The 20,323-nt window shown below is 40.6% G+C and overlaps 1 protein-coding gene across 1 annotated transcript; it reads left to right on the top strand.

Moving 5' to 3' along the window:
* The first annotated feature begins 4,954 nt into the window (after positions 1 to 4,954).
* CHPT1 (choline phosphotransferase 1) lies at positions 4,955 to 19,014 on the top strand. The gene is made up of 8 exons (XM_010005868.1): positions 4,955 to 4,987; positions 6,137 to 6,382; positions 7,351 to 7,498; positions 8,530 to 8,671; positions 12,096 to 12,180; positions 13,706 to 13,837; positions 18,107 to 18,232; positions 18,741 to 19,014. The coding sequence occupies exons 1-8, from the start codon at positions 4,955 to 4,957 to the stop codon at positions 18,870 to 18,872; spliced, it is 1,044 nt and encodes a 347-aa protein (XP_010004170.1). The 3' UTR covers positions 18,873 to 19,014.
* The last annotated feature ends 1,309 nt before the right edge of the window (positions 19,015 to 20,323 follow it).

Raw genomic sequence — 20,323 nt, 5'->3', positions numbered from 1 at the left:
CGGGGCCCTTCCCGCGGGAGGGGTGCGGGTGTAGCCAGGCTCACCCCAGCGTCCTCCAGGGACCGTCTTCTGCCCCGCCCATGTTCCTTGCTCGGGAAGCTGGCCGAGAAGGTGACATGAGCTGTGTCCACTCCCCTCTCAGGGAGAAAGCTGTAGCAGAAAGGGAGGTGGAAGTTCAAACAGCTGCTGGCCGGGATGTGCCCAGGAGTGGGGACACAAGACGTGGCTGAGGCCACTTCAGCGTCGCTTAGTTCAGAATGAAAGTTCGGTTGTGTTCCAGGTGTGTTAGCTGACGGTAGTTCAGACCCTTCCCATCCGCAAGTGGGAAACTGATTACTTCAGCTTCTGAAGGGAAAACAGGCTTGTTAATTTGGGCTAATGTGCTGTTGCTTAAACTGTGTTACCTGTGGTTTCACTGATGATTTAAGGGGCTCAGTCAGAGCTTCCCAGCCTGTTACAGGTTTCCCAGTGCAGAGTATTCATGGTAGTTAGGGTGGGAAACAGCAGGGGAAAAGTGCTTTGTGTGGGTAAAACATCTCGAAGGGTAGCTGCTGTTTTCCTTGTGTTCTGATAAGCTTAAGTCCTAATGTAGGAATGGTGGTTGAGGTTTAATAGCATAGCTCTGCTACATTTAGCTTCATTTTGTGATGTAGTTACCAGTCATGTGCCAGCTGTGTTTGTTTTAGCTTATTCTCCTTATTATTCAGAAATTAAAAGGCAGAAAGTACATTTTCAGTTATTTTTTCCTTGAGGACTCTTGTACAAAAAGATAAAGGTTGTGCTGGAGGCATCCAGGGAATTGCTTCTTCCAGGAAAGCTTGGATTGAGTTTTAGGAACTTTACTGTTGTTTTTTCCTGGTTTGTTTTGTTTTTTCTTTTTAATTGTGGAAGCTGGGGTTTATAAGAATTTACAGTTTGTACTGAACTTCCTTGTTCAGATATCAGTATATCCTTTATAGACAGGTAGTGTAAAGCCAGATTCCTTATCCTGCTGGGTTTTTTGCTTCTGTGCTGTGCAAATAGCCCTTGCTTTCTCTTGCTGCATCTTGTGCTTGTCTGATAGCTCAGCTGTCTTCCACCTAAGATGTCATGTGTCTGGGTGGCCTTCTTAAAAAGCTAAAACTGTTGCAATAATACCAGGTGCTGTAGGTACCGGTGTAATATCTACTTTGTACTTTTGACTCAGACGTGTAGGCTGGAAGGACTAGGGGAAAGGTGGAACTGAAAATTATGTTAATGGTGATTGAACTGCAGACTGAACTAACAGCACAGTGCACTTCAGTGTCCCCTGTCCATACTGCCAAGCCACATCTTCCATTCATAAGCAAGTCTTGATTACCTGATGGATTAACAAGAGCTTGTTAAATTATCTTGGTGGATGTGTAGGAGCACTGGATACAAGATTCAGATAAAATAACAAGCAGGCTTTGGTGTTAGCTGGGATCTTTTTTATTAGTTGTGTGGTTGGTTTGGGGTTTGGTTTTTTTCCCTAACCAGTTGTAAGTGGGCTGTTTCTATTAGTCCTTTATTGAAAACACTTAAGTCTTGATGTTTGTGCAAACAGTCCAAACCAAGTAAGACTGGTAGCTGAAATTCCTCAGAGACTAGCTGCTAGCGGAAAAAAAGGTCTTTCCCTCATGTGCCTTTCTGTTCCCAAAAGACTGTGTTTTGGGGGGTTTCTTGGTGAAGGATTATACTTGCCAGATCTGCTTTCCCACAGACACTTCCACCTCATGATTTTGCCTTTTGAATTACTTGGTTTGAACCTGCTTGTACTTTCAGCTTCCATTATGTCCTATTGCAGTGAATTCCACAATTTAATACTTTCCCCACCACACACACAATGCAATTAATGTCTAAAACCACACAATACTCCCTTGTTCTCCTACTGCATAACTGTTACTTCCTTATACACTATGATTTTTATCTTAATCAGCATCAGTAGGCATTAAAAGTCGGTTTATTACTAACTCTCACAATATATTTTAGCTTTGTAAAATACTGTCTGCTTCAGTAATGTCTTCTTGTCTCACAGGAACATAGGTTGCATCGCCATCTCGTGTAAATGCACATTTCAACATAAGCCTTCTTGTAGCTAAACTGTTGCAACTAAACTCCTTGTGTCTAGATTTTTTGTTAAGTTTTTGTCCAGTTTCCTTCCCTGTATAACTTCAGACCATAATCTGTAGAAATAATATATGACACTGCTGCACCAAGTGTGGTAATGGGGAGGACACTACCTGCACATTTAATGTTCTGTGGTTTGAAATACCTTCTTCATTGTGACTGCAGGCTGGGTTTCTCCTCCCGTTCTCTCTCCTCCCTAATTACAAGATATTTAGGAATGAAAAGTTTTGCTATTTTTGAGTATGAACTCAAATTTGTTGCATTTGAGTGTAAAAGGAGCACTTCTTGGGTGAGGATTTCCATTTTATCCCTGTTATTTGACAGTGAGCTGTGTTGCGCAAGCCAAACTGCAAGCCAACTGCTTTAGAGTAGCTGCTGTTACTTAATTAGGTTTTGCACATTAATCTCTAGTTACCCCTTCCCATTCCAGGGAAAACTAGCATGTAATTATTTCTTTGCATCAACACTAGGAAGAAAACTGGCTTAGTATATTTCTCTACCTTACTAAAAGGGAGAAAGGAAACTGATCCAGTACCTGAAGGGGGGGCCTATAGGAAAGATGGGAAGGGTCTTTTTACAGGGGCTTGCAGTGAGAGGATAACGGGTAATGGTTTTAAGCTGAAAGAAGAGAGATTTAGGTTAGAGATCAGGCATAAATTCTTCAGTATAAGGGTGGTGAGACACGAACAGGCTGCCCAGAGATGTTGTGGGAAGTCCATCCCTGGAGGTGTTCAAGGGCAGGTTGGATGGGGCTCTGAGCAGCCTGTTCGAGTGGAAGGTGTCCCTCCCCATCAGGGGAGTTGGAACTCAATGACCTTTAAGGTCCCTTCCAACTGAAAAAATTCTGTGAGTCTGTGATCCTTCCGCTTTCATGGTTGCTCATGGAGAGGCCTAGCATCAGCAATCCTTTGAGCTCAGCCATAGGTCTCTCTAAAATCCCATGGAAAGCTAGTTCATGTTAGCAGTAGTTATTACTCTGTATTTAATTTGTATCTATAAGAAAAAACAAAATCTCATGGCAGTTACATCAGGATTTAAGCAAAGAGCTTTCCAAATTGACAAGAGTAGGTTTCATCTGGTAATAAAGAGTTGTCCTGTTAGCTCTCAGCTTCTTAGATAATTTTTTAAGGCATTTGTTTCTGATGACTGTAATATTGTGGGGATCACTGGGAATAAAGGAAGACTGGAAAAGAAAAGCAAGTATTACAGGTTTGCAGTTTGGGAAGTGATGTTGAAAGGAGGCAGGGGCTCAAGAGTGCAGAGAGCAGAGCTGGGGAATGAAAGGAGGCTTGGGCTGGCTAGCTCTGTAGAATTGCTTAAAAATGGTCTAGTGCATTTATAAAAGGGTCGTAAACCCTGCTGAAACATGCAATTTAGAAATCCATTAATCTAGGGAGAGCAAAAAGCAGGGGAGTGTCTAGGTGGCTCCAGCAAGCTCTACTATTAACTGCTTGGAGGCAGAGGAACATAGGCAAGGTGCTGGCTCTGCTTCTTTCAATCTCTCCTTTAAAAATGATCTTAAAAAAACCCACCTCAAACCCCCATAAAACCCACCAAATCCCCACCTTCTGAACTGACAGAGTGATGGTCTTGATTTTTTTTCCTGTTATAGGGACAAATGAGGGGAAGATAACTGACATTCTGTAAATAGAAAGGGCACCACTTAGCTTTTTGGGAGAGAGAATAATGAAGTAGAAAACAGTATGAAGCACTGAGTGGGTCAGGGAATCCAGCCAGTACCCATGGGTAAAGAACAGAGCACTCAGTGGTGAACAGAAGAAGGAGGTATTTGGCATAAGTGCAGACAGCAAAGGTTCAGGGGTTCCAGCACAGAAGGACAGGAGCTTGTTGGGGAGAGAATTGTAAAAGAATGCAGGGAGACCCTGGTCTGGGTGAAGTACATTTTACCTCTAGTACAATTTATTTTTATTTTTTCCCCTCCCTGCCCTCTCCCCCTCTGTAACACAGGTTTAAATAGCCCTTTCTCTTCTTTTATGTACAATTGTACATAGTGCAAAACAGAACTGAGGGTAAGGATCCATGTTTCAGGGGGAAGAGTGAGGAAACCTAGTAAAAATGTGTCTGTTCTGGATCTGTTCCAGGGAGGGGCTGTGTAAACCAGGGCAAAATTAGCTGCTCAGTTGTTGGATTGGGGAAGCAAGATTATGACTAAATATGATGAGTAATTAAGGGGGACTGAATCTAGATAACTGCATAAGCTTGAGCTGTTGAACTCCCTAAGCTTGAGGGCTTTGCTTGAAATTCACGGTAAGGGATCTTCTTGGCACATCTAGCCTTCTGCAGCTGTCCACACTCTTCCGTAGTGCAGAATCAGAGGGGCAGAAGAATGAGGACTGCTGCTCAACCAACCTACACTTTTTCCTGAAGGAGGGGCATGCCACACATACCTGTTAGGCACTTGCATGCACATTGTTTTGTTTTGACACCTTCTGGTTCAGTAGATGACTGGACCTGCTGTTCCAGATCTGTGTTTGACAAGATTCTGGGGCTGTATCATCTTTCAGACATTAGTTTTAATTGAAGTGAAGAAGCCTTCTTTCCCTTCCACCCCCTGCTGGGTTTGTGTTCTAATCTAGTTCCATGAAAGTAGCACCTAGCTCTGGCCAAATAATACATTTGTTTGGACAGGATGTAACTTTGTGCAGAGATAATAAACACCTCATCAGTGAAGAGCTGATGATTATTGGAAGTCTCCTGACCTTTCTGCTGAGTCTGTATGCCATGTCAGCATTCTCAAGTGCTCCCACTTCTCTAATTTGCAAACTACTTGGGTCCAGCGTGGGAAGCTGGCAGGGGACATCCCTGGATGGAGAGCCAGGCATTTGAGAAGGTGGAGGAGGTAGTAGCAGTAGCTGTATTGAGAGAATGAACATCAGAGAGAATCTGTGGCTCTTGGGAACTTCAGAAACCTCTGTGCACCTTCAGTGATTTGGAAGACTGTATTTTACCAATTAAAACATTAGAGCATTCATTTAAACTGCTAAATGCGTAGTTGGTCATGAGTCATCTGTGGTTGTTACCTTTTGGAATTTCATTTGAACAGGCAGCATCGGGATGAAATGTTCCAGATTGTGTTTCTAAGCCCTCTCAGACACGTGTTTTCCTGTTTTTGCTAGAATCTTCTTCCCTTCTCTGCATATGCAGGGATACAGATGCATCCACTACAGATATTAACAGATATAGATATCCTTACTGGGAAGAGGATGAAAACTCTCCTCCTTTGTCCAGATTGTCAATGAGCAGAAAATTCTAGTTTTTGAATCTGAAGAGACTGTTGCTTTCATTTGTCTCAGCAAGGGCTAATGCAGTCTTAATGATTATAGCTGTACAGTAACTTGAAACTCAACAAAAGCCATTGCTTTGGGAAAAAAGAGGTTTGAGTAGAGACAGACTTACTTAGTTGTTTTTACATTTAATGTGTTACACTTATTTTGAGATAAGGTAAATGTAGATGACGTTACCTGGAACAAGAACTCTTGCCTTATGTTCTGTGGGTTATGGAAACTGTCATAAACTGACAGCAGTAACTAGCATGTAAGCCTTCTGCTTTGCTTAGAATTCAGGCTGTTTCATGAGCTTGCATTTCAAAGGGTAGTGATTATACCAAGCAGGTGCACAGGGCACCGGCTAATGATGAAAAAAATGTGCCGTAACAGGTTTCTGCTCCTGCCTTGTGCTTCAGTTGTGGAAATGATCCACTTAAATAAGAAATTGCTCGTGGTCTGGTGTTGGACTTAACTGATGAGGTGCCCCACAGTGAGCACTGGATACAGGCTACTTTTGTGCATCATATGGAGAACCTGATGATATTAAAACAAATGAAAATGTATTTTCAGTTAAAGGAAGGTGGTTGCAAAGGAAGGGAGCTTAATGCAACCAAAAAAAACAGTGGTGTCCTGGATGGAATTGCCATATGTGGCCTGGTTTACTTCTCAAAATCCAAGGATTAGCATGACAAATTTTGATAGATCTCAATCTGTCATTTCAGAGAGTCTACCACCTTTGGAAAAAGGGGCAGGCAACTCAAGGAGAGGAAAGGGATCTAGCTAGGACATGCAGAGAGTACATCAGAAAGGCAAAAGCACAGCTAGAACTCAACCTGGCCACAGCTGTGAGGGATAACAAAAAAGGTTTTTACAAATACGTTAACAACAAAAAGATAGTCTGGGAGAACGTCCACCCTTTATTGGATGCACAGGGGAACATTGCTATCAAGGATGAGGAAAAGGCTGAGGTACTGAATGCCTTCTTTGCCTCAGTCTTTAATAGTCAGGCCCATCATCCTAAGGGTATTCAACCGCCTGATAGGGATGGAAAGCAACAGCAACTCCCCATAATCCAGGAGGAAGCAGTTATGCCACCAATTCCATTGGTAAGCATCAAACATGTATTCTGTAGTGTGTTCTTTGAGGGGGTTATCAGATACCAGTATGTTAAATGTTCATGGGAATGGAATATCTCCTCATCCTCTTTTACCTGCTCAAGGCTTCTGTGATTACAGTTTTTCTTAGTTTCCTTAGGTTAAGGGGTAAGGCAGCCTTGCCAGTTCTGAACAGTTTTCTAAGTTTTCTAGATTCCTATGTACATACAAATCCAGACTTAACTGAACTTAGTTATCCTGGTTCTTGGGAACGATGTGTTTCATGATCAGTATAGCTGGAGGCATAACTCAAGTCAGTGAGTATAATAATGATGATCTGCATTTGTATTGCTGCCTTCTCCTGTCCCTACCTATGAGCTCATTTGTGTCATTTTTCTTTTTGCTCCTGCAGTGATAATGGGTTTACATGAGTGTGGACAAATCTCAGCTCATGGAGATTTCATCTCTTGTCTAAATCTGCTTAATAGCCTTTACTGGACCTAGACCAACATGATTACATGTATTTCCTGTTTGTACTGCAGGAGAGGAATTGCACAGGTGTAGACCCACATCACAGCAGCTGCCCCTTACCTTGAGTGGAAAGAATTCAGCTCTGTGATTGCCTGCAGCTGTTCCCTTGTTTAACCTGCACGTTGCATTTCCAGCGTTTATACATAACTTTGACTCTCTTTTCATGAACAGTGCTTCTAAATGCTGAGGATGTAACAAACAGTACAATGTAGCACAGTTTTGTGCTGAACAATATTTTACCTTTAATGAAATAGATTATCAGCTAAGAAACTGGGAACTGGCTAGTGACTTTTTATGTGAATCTCTTTCAGGCACCTGTTTGGGCATACATCCTGAGTGCATTAGGACTTTTTATCTACCAGTCCCTGGATGCCATTGATGGGAAGCAAGCCAGAAGAACCAACAGTAGTTCTCCTCTAGGAGAACTCTTTGATCACGGTTGCGACTCTATTTCCACAGGTAGCCTTAACCTATTGTTACCCATCCTAGTTTTAATAAAGCTACCTGTTTCCAAGAGGAGCTGATTAATCACAGATTTGTTGAAGCTAGAAAGGACCTCTGGAGATTATCTAGTCCAATCCCCTGTTCAGAGTAAGGTCCGCATGTTCCCTTTCAGGATAACTTCGCCATCTCCTGGTCACTGCAACCAAGACTGGCCCTAACCCTTGCATCCGTGACCAGTATCAGGGAAGGTATTTCAGAAGTACCCTAGGCAGATATGGGGTAACATGCCTTCTGCTCTTACCAACCGTGCATCTTCACATAGTGTTCTTTCAGTGGTGAACAAAGAATTCTGTATGAGCATGCTTGGAGATTCTTTACTATACATAGCCTGTGTTTTCCAGTAGGGTACTAGTAAAGGATTATTAAGGATTAATAAAGGATTTTAAGGACCCAAGAGACTGCTGGCATGTGAAACTAAGGATCCTGCTTTAAGAGGGACTTGACAAATTATCAGTTTGGTTGTAGAACATCCAGCCTGGCACTTAGGAGAAGCATAATTTATATTCCTTGGAAGAATGGGTTTAAAAAAAGTTGATTTGGGAATCCTTAAGAAGTAAGCCTTTCTCAGTTTTACTTTACTTAGCTTAGCTCCTGTTGGTGGCAATGTCAGTAAAAGCTTAGTGGCTGAAACATCTGCCCTGAGAGTTGGTACATTCTTTACACTTACCTCACTTCCCAGAGAGCTGCAACTACTAGTCTCTCAGAGCTGGGCCCTTCAGTTAAAGCTGTCAGTGTTGCACTGAACATGAGATGACAAGGGCAGAAGAAAGGAGAGAATGTAGGCCAGAAGGCAGGGACCCCATCTGGAAGAAGTCCTGTGTTCTGGTCTCTCCTGCCAGGACTGGCCCTGAGGTTAGCTACTCAGTAAAATATCAGTCATATCATTACTTTGTTATAGTGACATACAATGCCTTATGATTTTTAAATTTCTATTAACTGCCAAGCAAAGTGGGTATATGACTAACATGTTAATTTCTGCTTTTCAGTTTTTGTTGTCCTTGGATCCTGCATAGCAATCCGACTAGGAACAAACCCTGACTGGTTGTTTTTCTGTTGTTTTGTGGGACTGTTCATGTTCTATTCTGCTCACTGGCAGACATATGTATCAGGCATACTAAGGTTTGGAAAGTAAGTGGGTATCTTTAGAAGTACACGTGGCTTAATCTCTGAGACTGCTAGCTACTCGCTTTCTATTTCTTCTTGCTTTTTTTCCTGCTCTCTCTTCCTCTCAGCTTCTTCCTTAAGTCCCTTCCACCCTAACAGACTTGTTTTACCTGGCACTGCACATAACGCTGAGGACTTTTTCTTTAGCAGCTAATTGCTTTGTTTGTATGTGTTTGTTTCTTTTGTCTGCAGTTTTGTTCTCAGAATCCATGCAATCACCATGCCTGCTCAGGCCAGAGAGGTCTTGCCTGCAGTGTAAACAAGTATAGTAGTAGGGACATAGCTTCTGCAGTACCTCCCTTTGTAATCTGCCAGCCGTAGAACAGTTTCAACCCAGGGGACTCTGAACCACATGCATTTTTAGAGAAATTCCCCTGCTAGTAGATTTTTCTTCCATAGACATCTTCGGTCTTCCTTAGAATGAACTCTGCATACATTGCATCCTTTGCCAAAGGGTTCCACAGAGCAATGGTAGTGCTTGGAGAATGACCCCAGGTTTATGTGGGGGCTTTGCTTTTAATCTGATTTTGCTGTCTTTTAGGTATTGTGTTAGAACACAGTTCTAGTGATTGCCATGATGTGCTGATCATGACTTTGTAGAAATACCACCTGTTCTCACTACACTGTAGGAGGAGAGGTCATGACATGTGAAAGATAATTTCAATTTAACTCCTGATAATGTGGGGATTGCTGCACCCTCTGATGGCTGCAGTGGTGCCCAGTCATGGCCTTTTGCTGTTTTTAAACAATGAGCTGAATTTTAGTGATGATTTCTGCAAAAAGATCAGAGACTTCTAGAGCAGGAAAACTGGACATATGTGACAGATGAAGGCTATCCTTCTGATAATCCTAGCCACTTGCTAAGTCACCTGTTTATTTTCCTAATTAGCTCTGACCCGCAAGAAGCTCCTTAGCAAATCTGAGCACACTGGGCACACAGGCTAGTGATCAGCTGTCCTTTCATAGTGTTCAATGTCTGTATTAAAAGGAAGCTGTCTCTGTGGTAATGCTAAGAGCTCTTTTTTACTTGCTGATAATGCATTTTACTGCACAAACTATAATGCTTCTTCCTGCCTACTTATCTTACATTTTTAAAGGACAAGGACATCTTATGCTGTAAATAAAAATAGATACTTTAGGGTGACAGCTGAGATAGGATGATTTCTGTACCAAACAGTGGACTGCAGTAAAAGGAGATGGACTATGCCATGAGCTCTGGGATTTTGTATACAAGACTGCTTTTCTGTGCCTTTCTTCTTGCATAAAATGTGACAAAAGTTTCTCTGTATCAGGAAGGCACTGAGACTCCTATACCACAGAAAAATTTATTCTTTAAAAACATAATGACTTCTACATAAATACAGTGATAGTGTGTAGTACAAGCAGTTTGGAATGGCCTGGTGTTCCATTCTTACTGTTTGAAGTTAAGTAGGCTCAACTTTTCTTCAAGACAACTTACTTCTGCTTAGTGAAAACAGGTCAGAGGCTCTCTGTTTCATTTCTCTTAAGCACAGAGGTCACAGTCTAAATGTAGGCAATAGTATATTGCACTAAATGTGCATAATAGCATGGAAAGAAGCTTTTGATGATGCTGTTCCTGAATTAGCAGCACTTGATTTTAGAAGTCAAATGACAAATGAGAGTCCTAGTTCTGATGGCCAGGAAGGACTGGAGCAGCTGGGTGCTGTGCCGCTGTCAGGTTATGCAAAATACTGCACAGTGTCATATTAAAATCTCTGGACTCTGATTTGGGCTGTGTTGCAGACAGCAATCTGAGCCTCTGTAAAATTAAGTACTAAACTTTGGCACACATAATGACCCAACTTCGAATTCAAGCCTTGTTCTGGTGCCAGTAGCTGCAGTACAGCTTAGAAATCTAGGTTTTGATAGTACAGAGTGCAAACTCTGAATATTTGGATATGGATGTTTTTTCACCACGTAACTAAGAAGTTCTGTGTGCAGCTTCAGCAACGCCTGGGCACTTTCTGCATGAGCCCCCTCCAAGCAGTGCTGTCCCCTTTCTCCCCTGCATAGGCTTCATCACTTCAAGCCAATTCATGAAATGGGCAGATCAAAAACCTACATGAGGCTGGCAAGCTGAGCTGGTTCACCCTGCAGTCCAATGAGCACTACAGCTGGTACAAGTGAGGGAGTGCAGTGGTGCAGGAAGGAGAGGACTACCCATCCCAACTGTTTTTTGCACTGACCAGCACCTCAGCACGTTGTCTAATTGCAGCTTAAACATTGGCTCTTTTAAGACAAAGATTCTGAAGCTTGTGATGAAACAATGTATTTTATAATTATCTTTCCAATGAAAGAAGAGATTTTAATGTTACTGTGATTATGAAGATCTGATAAATATTTTCCACTAGCCAAGACTTGATTCCTATTTCCCTTTAAAAAAACAACAACACTGTTGTTGTGTGTTGACTTTTGTCATAATACCTTAAGTCAGCAAATTTATTCTAACTGCTTAAAGGAATGTTGTATTTTAAATACCTATTGTCAATGCTGGGAATTTCAGTTCAAAGATCAGGTACCTGTTTCAAAACCTTTGGTGGCATAAAACATACCTTAGATGTGCACACTGATTTATTTTAAAGCTTTATTTTGAAAGTGTCTATTCTTTCTCTTAAGCATCTGCTTAGCCTTTTTTTATATATTCGGATCTTTTTCTATATATTTAGGTCTTCTCAAAATATTTCAGCAATTAAACACAGTATGAATTAAAAACAGAGTATGGCTATCTTGTCTGAGAATTCAAAAGGTGGAATAGTCTAGACTTCAGGGGGCATACAAGGTCACTTATTTTGTAAATGTTATGGAAAAAAGCAAGATACCCGTTATATGTCCTCTGAAACAGGACAGGTGCTTAGCTATCCACTGACTCAGTCCTCAAAACACTGCCCTTATGTTTTGCAGGCTGTATCTGTCAAGTTTTCATGATGTGATGACTTAAATAAATCCCTTCTGTCCTACTCTGCTCTTCACAGTCCATACTTTTATATGATTGCTTTTAATGGAGATGTTTGATTGCATTCACACTGAGTTTGCCTTAAAGCTTGATTTGATACTTACACAGCAACAAGTCTGTAAATTTATACAAAGTTCTCATGAAAGATTTTCTCCCTATTAAAATGATACGTAGCTTCCTCTTGATAAGGAGCATAGGTTTTATTTTAAATCTGAACCAAAGATGTGTGCCCCATATAGAGTATCTTTTTCAGTGAAGGAAAATCATATTCTGTATACACTGAGGTAATATGAAGTACTTTTTAAAAATAAATAATTTGTAGTCATTGTTTTGATTCCCACGCCATGTGCCTTACACCTAGCAAAAAGACCTTTTCGTTAACTAACTAAATCTTCCTTTTTTCCCCCATCATAGAGTTGATGTAACTGAAGTTCAGATAGCCATAACAATGCTGCTCTTGATATCAGCATATGGTGGCACAGCACTATGGGACTATAAGGTAAGTGTATTCAATATTCAGAGTTCCTGTTGAGTCTTTAGTTCTTGTTCAGAGTCACAGTTCCCATGATATTTGAAGCTATGCTGTGCAAGTACCATCAATACCTACTAGTTGTCTAATGCTCTGCTTTAGCTTTTTAAACAAATGTAGGTTATATTTATGTTCTAGTTAATTTAGGTATAGTGGTGCAATACCTATTTGCAAAGTTAGAGCTATGTAGAGGAAAAAAGACCCCATCTGCCACATACAAACTTCTGATCTGGAACACAGACTCTGCAGATCCTTAAGTTTTAACAAATAGCTTTTATTCTAGTTTTATTTATTTTGTATATATTTTATTGTAAAACATACGTTTCTTTTCAGTTAAATGATTTATAGTATGCTTTCTTTTAAACTTCAAAGATTAAATTCTTTAACAAAACTATGGGATGAAGTGAGTGGGTTTTTTTGTTAAGTAAACCATATCTATGTGCCAATGGAGATGTACTGATTTTTAACAGTTATGTCAGCACTGACATAAATGTAAATATTTGTATTTAAAGAATTACTTTGCTCCCCAAAAGCATTTCCCTGTCTCTGGCTTTTATTCTGATCTTTAAAGATGCACTTCAGTGCATGGGACCAAAAGTGTATTAGACTGACATCTTCATCCTTTCTTGTGTCTTTACTCAGAAATATATAATTCTGCTTGGTTATAACACATGGAAGAGTTAAAACTATTCCATGCTATTGATAACCAATGCAAATTAATCTAAATTAAGAAATGTTCAGCTAAACTTTGTTTCCTTTCCCCATCCTGCATGATCCTTTTGTTCCATTTTCAAACAGTGTATTTTCATGTTGGAAAATTAAGTAGGTGTGTAGACTTCAATTATAACTGATTTTTCTTAAGTATTAAAATCTATGTTAGTTATGCTGTATCTCAAAAGAATCTATAATAAAAAATACAGCAATTTATTACTACTTTTTTTTCTTTTTTTTTTTTTTTTCTTCTTTTTTTTTAAATCCTGTGCTGCCTTTGGAAGTTTCCTTGAAACTGCAATTGATTCTGAAAGGTAACTGTTTAATTAAAATTTGTACTCAGAGACAATTCTAAATGCAAAGATACAGCATACAAATAATGTATATCAAAACGCAAAGCAGGCAGATGGTGTTTGTGTTTCCTGTGGTTCAGTGTTGTGTTACCCAGTGAAATAGAAGGAACTGTCCCTCTCCTCCCACTCCCATGCCTGAGGGATGCAATAGTGCAAGTTTTTGTATATAAAGTAAAAATATTTTAAGAATGTTGTAAGGACAAACAGACTAGAACTTAAGTATTCAAAAGTTGAGTTTAAATATTTTAAAATAGATTTGTCATCTTCTTAGTAAAGAAACAAATTCCAAACACTGTCCTCCTGAGCATGTTTCCAGGAAAGTAAGAGTTCAAATAAAACCATTGTTTAGTAGGTATCAGTAACTTTTTTAATAACTCTATAAAAAAGCTGTTGTTAACTATTAATATCTTTCTTTTGTTTTTCCTGCTAAGGTCCCCTTGGTGGGCTTAGAACTGAAGTTCTTGGCAGTTTTTGGCATACTGTGTGGAATAGCACTTTCTTTTTTCAATTACTTCCGTGTTATCTTTGGTGGAGGGGTTGGAAAGAATGGATCCACAATAGCAGTAAGTTGCTTTAAAAATCTGAAGGAGGTTCAAATAATTTATGTCCATAATTTTTTGCATTTCAGGTGATCACAAGAGTTTTCTCTGTTTAAGCATTTAAGCGGATGAGTGTAGGAGTGTTGGATGGCTAAAGCAAAGCCCTCAGCACAGGAAAGATGCAGATCTGTTGGAGAGGGTCCAGAGAAGGGCCACGAAGATGATCAGTGGGCTAGAACAGGCTGAGAGAGTTTGGGCTATTCATCCTGGAGAAGAGAAGGCTCTGGGGAGTGCCATTCCAGTTCCTGAAGGGGCTACAGGAAAGCTGGGAGAGGGTTTTTTCACCAGAGAGGGCAGTGATAGGAGAAGGGGTAATGATGTTAAACTGGAAGAGGGGAGATTTAAGTTAGACATCAGGAAGAAATTCTTCACCGTGAGGGTAGTGAGGGTGGAATAGGATGCCTGGGGAGGTTGTAGAAGCACCCTCCCTGGAGGTGGTTAAGGCCAGGTTGGATGGGGCTTGTGCAGCCTGGTCTGGTGGGATGTGTCCCTGCTCGCAGCTGGGAGGTTGAAACCTGATGATCTTTAAAGTCCCTTCCAACCTTAACCATTCTATGATTCTATTCATTATCTGCCTTCTTTCTGCCTGTTACTGGATTTCTTCTATTGCAGGAACAAGCAATGAATTTTCTTACAAAACTGGTTAGTGGTCACTGTGAAATACACTAATAGTATTGGCATATAATGCTAATGGACTTTCCCTGAATTTTGACTGTTCTGTTTTTTTTTTTAATGGGATTTGCAGTATGTGTTAAAGCTGGACCTTGCTGTGTGACTGAAGCTCAAGAAAAATTTTCTGACCTTTTGTATTTCAGGGAACGAGTGTCCTTTCACCAGGGCTGCACATTGGACTACTTATGACACTGGCCATTGTGATCTATAAAAAGTCTACAACACAGCTGTTTGAAAAACATTCTTGCCTGTATGTCTTGACATTTGGATTTGTAAATGCAAAAATCTCACAGAAGTTGGTGGTAAGGAATCTTGTTTCAGTCCTAAGCCTCCTAAAACTAAACTGGTTTCTGGCTTAATGCTTGCTGGATCAGTGGGTGCTGTGCAAGTTTTCCCATTCTGCTCTGCCACTGTATTACCAGTTTCATTATGACCAAGACACTGAAGTGGGCTCAGGTTCCTACAGAGAGATTAAATATGATGCTGACACAAGCACGTACTTATTGCTGAATGTGTTGGCTAGAACTTTCAGCTTTGTTTAACTTACTCCTAGAAATACACTGTTTGTCTTTAACATCATAACAGTGGTCCCTCAAGCCTTACTAACAGTGCTGTGACTTCTGATTTAATTATCTGAAATAGGAATTTGCTTGAATCATTAAAATGGAGAAACTTCTCTATCATTAGGTGGATAGGTGATGGTAGAGCAGTAGATGTGGTTTATCTCGATTTCAGTAAAGCATTTCACACTGTCTCCCACAGCATCCTTGTAGATAAGTTGATCAAGTATGGGTTTGGTGATCAGGTAGTGAGGTGGATCAAGAACTGGTTGAAAGGAAGAAAAATGAGAGTTGTGGTCAAGGGGGCAGAATCTAGTTGGAGGTCTGTGACTAGTGGAGTCCCTCAGGGGTGGGTACTGGGACCGGTCTTGTTCAGTATCTTCATAAATGACCTTGATGAGGGAACAGAACATACTGTGGCTGACACACCAGAAGTCTGTGCTGCCATTCAACGAGACCTAGACAGGCTGGAGAGCTGGGCAGGGAGAAACCTGAAGTTCAACAAGGGCAACTGTAGAGTTTTGCATCTGGGGAAGAACAACGCCATGTACCAGTAGAGGTTGTGGGCTGACCTGCTGGAGAGCAGTGTAGGTGAAAGGGACCCTGGGGGTCCTGGTAGACAGGAGGATGACCATGAGCCAGCAATGTGGCCAAGGCCAATGGCATCCTGGGGTGCATTAGAAAGGGTGTGGTTAGTCGGTCAAGAGAGGTTCTCCTCCCCCTCTATTCTGCCTTAGTTAGGCTGCATCTGGAATATTGTGTCCAGTTCTGGGCCCCTCAGTTCAAGAAGGACAGGGAACTGCTTGAAAGAGTCCAGCGCAGAGCTACGAAGATGATTAAGGGAGTGGAACATCTCCCTTATGAGGAAAGGCTGAGGGAGCTGGGTCTCTTTAGCTTGGAGAAAAGGAGACTGAGGGGTGACCTCATCAATGTTTACAAATATGTAAGGGGTGAGTGTCAGGAAGATGGAGTTAAGCTTTTTTCAGTGATGACCAGTGATAGGACAAGGAGTAATGGATGCAAACTGGGGCATAGGAGGTTCAGTGTGAATATCAGAAAAAAACTTTTTTACTGTCAGAGTGACAGAGCACTGGAACAGGCTGCCCAGAAAGGTTGTGGAGTCTCCTCCACTGGAGACATTCAAATCCCACCTGGATGCGTTCCTGTGTGATGTACTCTAGGTGACCCTGCTCTGGCAGAGGGGTTGGACTAGATGATCTTTCGACGTCCCTTCCAACCCCTAGGATTCTGGGATTCTGGGATTACCTCTTTTTTAATTAAAAACTTCATCAATGGATAAAAAAAAAAAAAAACCTGCCTTACTACAAATTTGCTAACAACACTATTCCAGCCAGCTGATTTTTTTTTTTTTTTTTCCACCCGCATGACATTTTTCAGACTCTAGAATACAGGTATTCTAGAGACATTCTTGCTAAACAGCAGTTTGCCCAGTGAGCTACTAACTTTGTTCAGGAGAGGGAATGCTGATAAGAAGACTGAGCCTTAAAACTGAACTTAAGGCTGTTCTATTCTGTTAAACACCTCTGCTCCCTTGCTTATCCAGAGGACCCCTGGGTCCTCCTAACCAGCAGTCATCACTGCATGTATGTCAGCTCACTCATGGACACTCTGTGTTTGCTGTGTTTGCTGTGGTGCTTTATGTGTAGCTTTGAGGGCAGTCTGCTCCAGAGGCAAATCTATAAAGGTAGTGGGGGAAAAGATTTTGCAGGATTTAGCTCTCCCAGTTTTCTGATGCTGTTTCAGGAGACCTTGTCCTGCAGGCACTCCAGAGTGAGCAAACTGCAGCAAAAACTTAAGACGTGACCAGGTGGGAGGCCCAGTTGGAGACATGAGCCAAGGTCTGTGCAGCTTGTTTGGATGTGCCACAGCTGCTCCATGGGCACCAACTGCATAGCTGTTGCACATCATCCCAGATGTAAGCCAGGAGATGCTCTCTGCAGCAAATCCCTTTAGCAGGAGAGATGCATCTTTAGCTGGCTTAAGAGTGGAAGCCTTTGTGGTTTGTCTTGTGTTTAGACTAGAACACCGAGAGGCTTTTCTGTGAATTTTACTATTCAGCATAGATGTATATTATGCTAAGAGACAACTTTGTCAACAGGAACCTCTCAGTACTTTAGTAGTATTTGCCAAGTATCCACAATGCATGGCAACAAGGAATGACAGGCTGATTTCTTATGGCCACCTTGGCACCTAGACTACTTTCCTTCTGCCATTTTTCAGCTTCCTGGTATGGACTCTTCAGATGTCCTTTACTAGGTCTCCAGCCTCTTAAAAAAACCCCTCTTCTGCCTCTCAGTTAAAGGTGAGCTTAAGTTGTCTCTAAGAATGCCAGATATGGAAGGATCAAGGTGTTCTCTTGGTCATTCTGTAAAGTGTCTCTGCATACATCACTGTCTCTACTAAGCAGTAAAAACAAGTCTTGTCACCTAAGCAGAAGCATAGTTTCTAGTTAGCTTTTGGCCAAGTAAAGCCATAATTTTCAAGTTAGACTTGTAAAAAGAATTTCAAGTGAACAGTACTAACTTTCAGTTTCAATTTTCCCTTCAAATACAGCACTGGAAAAAAGAGTGGGGAACTCCTGCACATAGCTAAAATGAACTGCTACAGATGTCATATTACAAAAAAACAATGAAGGACATGTACAGATAACATGTACATAACGAAGTAAAAAAAGAAAAAAAGCCAACTGATAACTCAAGTAGCTGTTCTCACTGATTAAAGTGCTATATATTGATTGAATAACCTGGAAGGAGGTTCCTTGGTCCTTAAGAAAGAAACTGTCAGGGAGCAGCAGGCCCTAGAGCATTTATGAAGCCCTTGGCCTTCCTCCTGACTGCTTCCTACAAAGCGGCACCAGCAGGCTGTAGCTAGGTGAGGGTGTTGTGCACTGTCACAACTGAGGTGGAGGTTTTCTGGTCAAGACATTGATCTTGTGGTGGTGCAAGTTTGTCTTTTTTTTTTCTTTTTTATTGTAACATAGGTGGCTCACATGACAAAAAGTGAAATCTGTCTGCAGGACACTGCATTTATTGGGCCAGGACTTTTGTTTTTGAACCAGTACTTCAACAGTTTCATTGATGAATATATTGTTCTGTGGATAGCACTGGTAAGCATTTTGTTTTATACTTTTCATTTGGAGCATGCTTAAAGCAATGGAGAACTGTCCCTGTGACTCCACCTTGCCATTTCTGCCTTGCTCAGATTTCAGCTGTCACTGCAAAGGGAGTGCCCAGATATCATGTAACTGTGTATTTTGTAAGCTGACCGGCTTTCTTTCTTGAAGAGAGATGTGGAAGTAAACTTACAGATGTCTTTTGTAATTATGCTTCAGTTCAGGTGATTTGTTTAAACTTATTCTGCTAAATGCAGACTAACAAGCTTTGTTTATCAGATTTTAGGTGTTTAATACTGTTTGTTTTTTGGGGGTTGGTTTATTTTTGGGATTTTTTTCCTAAAATAGACCACTAAAATAGACCATATAAATGTTAAAATACTTGTTAAACTGGATAAATTTATTAAAGTATAGATTAATTCATAGTAGGGACAATTAAAAAAAATACTTGGGGTTTGTTTTCTTTTGTTTTTTTAACCTGTTCTGTTTTGTTCTTTTGAAGTTCATATCCTTGTTTGATATGCTGAGATATGCCACTGCTGTATGCCTACAGATTGCTGCTCATCTTCATATACATGTCTTCAGAATTTCATCTCATCAAGCTCCTGAACAGGTTCAAAACCATAATGACTGATTAAATAGGCCAAGGACAAGAGGAGAAGCAGTTAGGGGAGGAATGTTGAATGAAGCAAGCTCTTTTCTTGGGAAGACAAATTAAGCTTTTGAATAACATAGTTTTATGAGAAAGCTCACTCTATCCCAGATACTGCCTGATGTTAGAATTAAATATAAAGTCTTGCAGATTCTGTTGTGATCAATACTTTTGAACCAGGATGTATTCCCTCCTGTGTTCTATACATTTCTCAAACCAGGACAAGCTGTTATTTCAGATAATTAATACCACATTTGAAACTTTTGCCATTTCATGGTAGGTAACCTTAATTGTGTACTTCTGGTCTGATGAATGTAGCCTGCAAACCAAGGGGCTACCAACCAGAATTCAAAGAGGAATTTAACTTTTCCCTAGACCAAGGGACTAATACTCTAGCATTCAATTATCAAGTCTTCTTGGAATAGCAGTGAAGTGGTAGTCAGAGATATCAATGATTACAGTACTGCTGGTAAAATGAAGCATCTATGAGGTAAAACTAGTTCACTTTAGTTCTAGCATTTATAAAGAACAAGCTACTAGATCAGTAGCATGAAGGAGGTACAGCTCAGGAAAATTTTCTTCAATTTCAAAATACTGTAATGAGTGCCTTAAGGATTCATGCATTCTCTTGTATCTAAGTATATAACCTACCATTACTAAATACAGTTGTAGCTTGTATTTTCTCTCAAGGCCAGTTGCTGGTTTTGTAGTCATTATAAGGTTTGCCTCATTGTACACCATCATTAGTTAGACTGTGTGCAGTTGTGTACTTTGAGGACACAGACTTCACCTACCCCAACTTGTACCTGTGAACTGCATTAGTGAATGATGAAGTTCACTGATAAACTTAACTGGCTGTGACTGTTTTGACTGTGACAATGCAACCCACCCGTATGTAATTCCCTCTGAAGTATGTTTCTATCACTGTGTTCATCTATAATGTCTCATTTGTCTTGTAACTATCATTGTACTTTATCCAAACAAAACTGCACAGAACAAAACTGTGATGTATAGTGAAACTCTCCAAAACAGAAAGTGAGGCCCACTCTCAGCCTTTCTGTAAGAACAGACCCACTGGCTAACATCATGTGCCTATAGCTAAAGGGCTGTTGTCATTAAAGAAAATCTGGTTAGAAGTAGCTTATTATCTGTACAAGCAAATAATGACTTTTATACAAACCCTGTAAGCTTAAGCTCCTTTGAAGAGATACTATTTGAATATTATTTTTGTAAAAAGCTGTTCAATGTAAGTGTCCATTACCACTTTCAGTTGCTGATATGTAGCTGAGCTGTGACTTTATTATTATAAAGTCCTTCCTGAACTGTACAATAAAGAATGCTATGGTTTGTTTTAAAAATATTGCCACTGCAGCTTGCCAGCTGCACTTTTAATTCAGAGAAACTTCCTAAGGTGTCAAGGAACTTCAAAAGCT

The sequence above is a fragment of the Chaetura pelagica genome, unplaced genomic scaffold, assembly GCF_000747805.2.
Source record: "Chaetura pelagica isolate M959 unplaced genomic scaffold, ChaPel_1.0 scaffold79, whole genome shotgun sequence".
In the NCBI taxonomy this organism is placed as follows: Eukaryota; Metazoa; Chordata; class Aves; order Apodiformes; family Apodidae; genus Chaetura; species Chaetura pelagica.
The sequence above is the reverse complement of the archived record's forward strand: the minus strand, read 5'-3'. Positions and strand labels throughout refer to the sequence as shown.

Bases quoted from the DNA above. Each gene is read 5' to 3' on its own strand.
- CHPT1 (XM_010005868.1), top strand. From the start codon at position 4,955: ATGGAGAGCCAGGCATTTGAGAAGGTGGAGGAG. The intron at 7,499-8,529 runs GTAGCCTTAACC...TCTGCTTTTCAG, and splicing joins TTGCGACTCTATTTCCACAG to TTTTTGTTGTCCTTGGATCC. The intron at 8,672-12,095 runs GTAAGTGGGTAT...CCCCCATCATAG, and splicing joins GGCATACTAAGGTTTGGAAA to AGTTGATGTAACTGAAGTTC.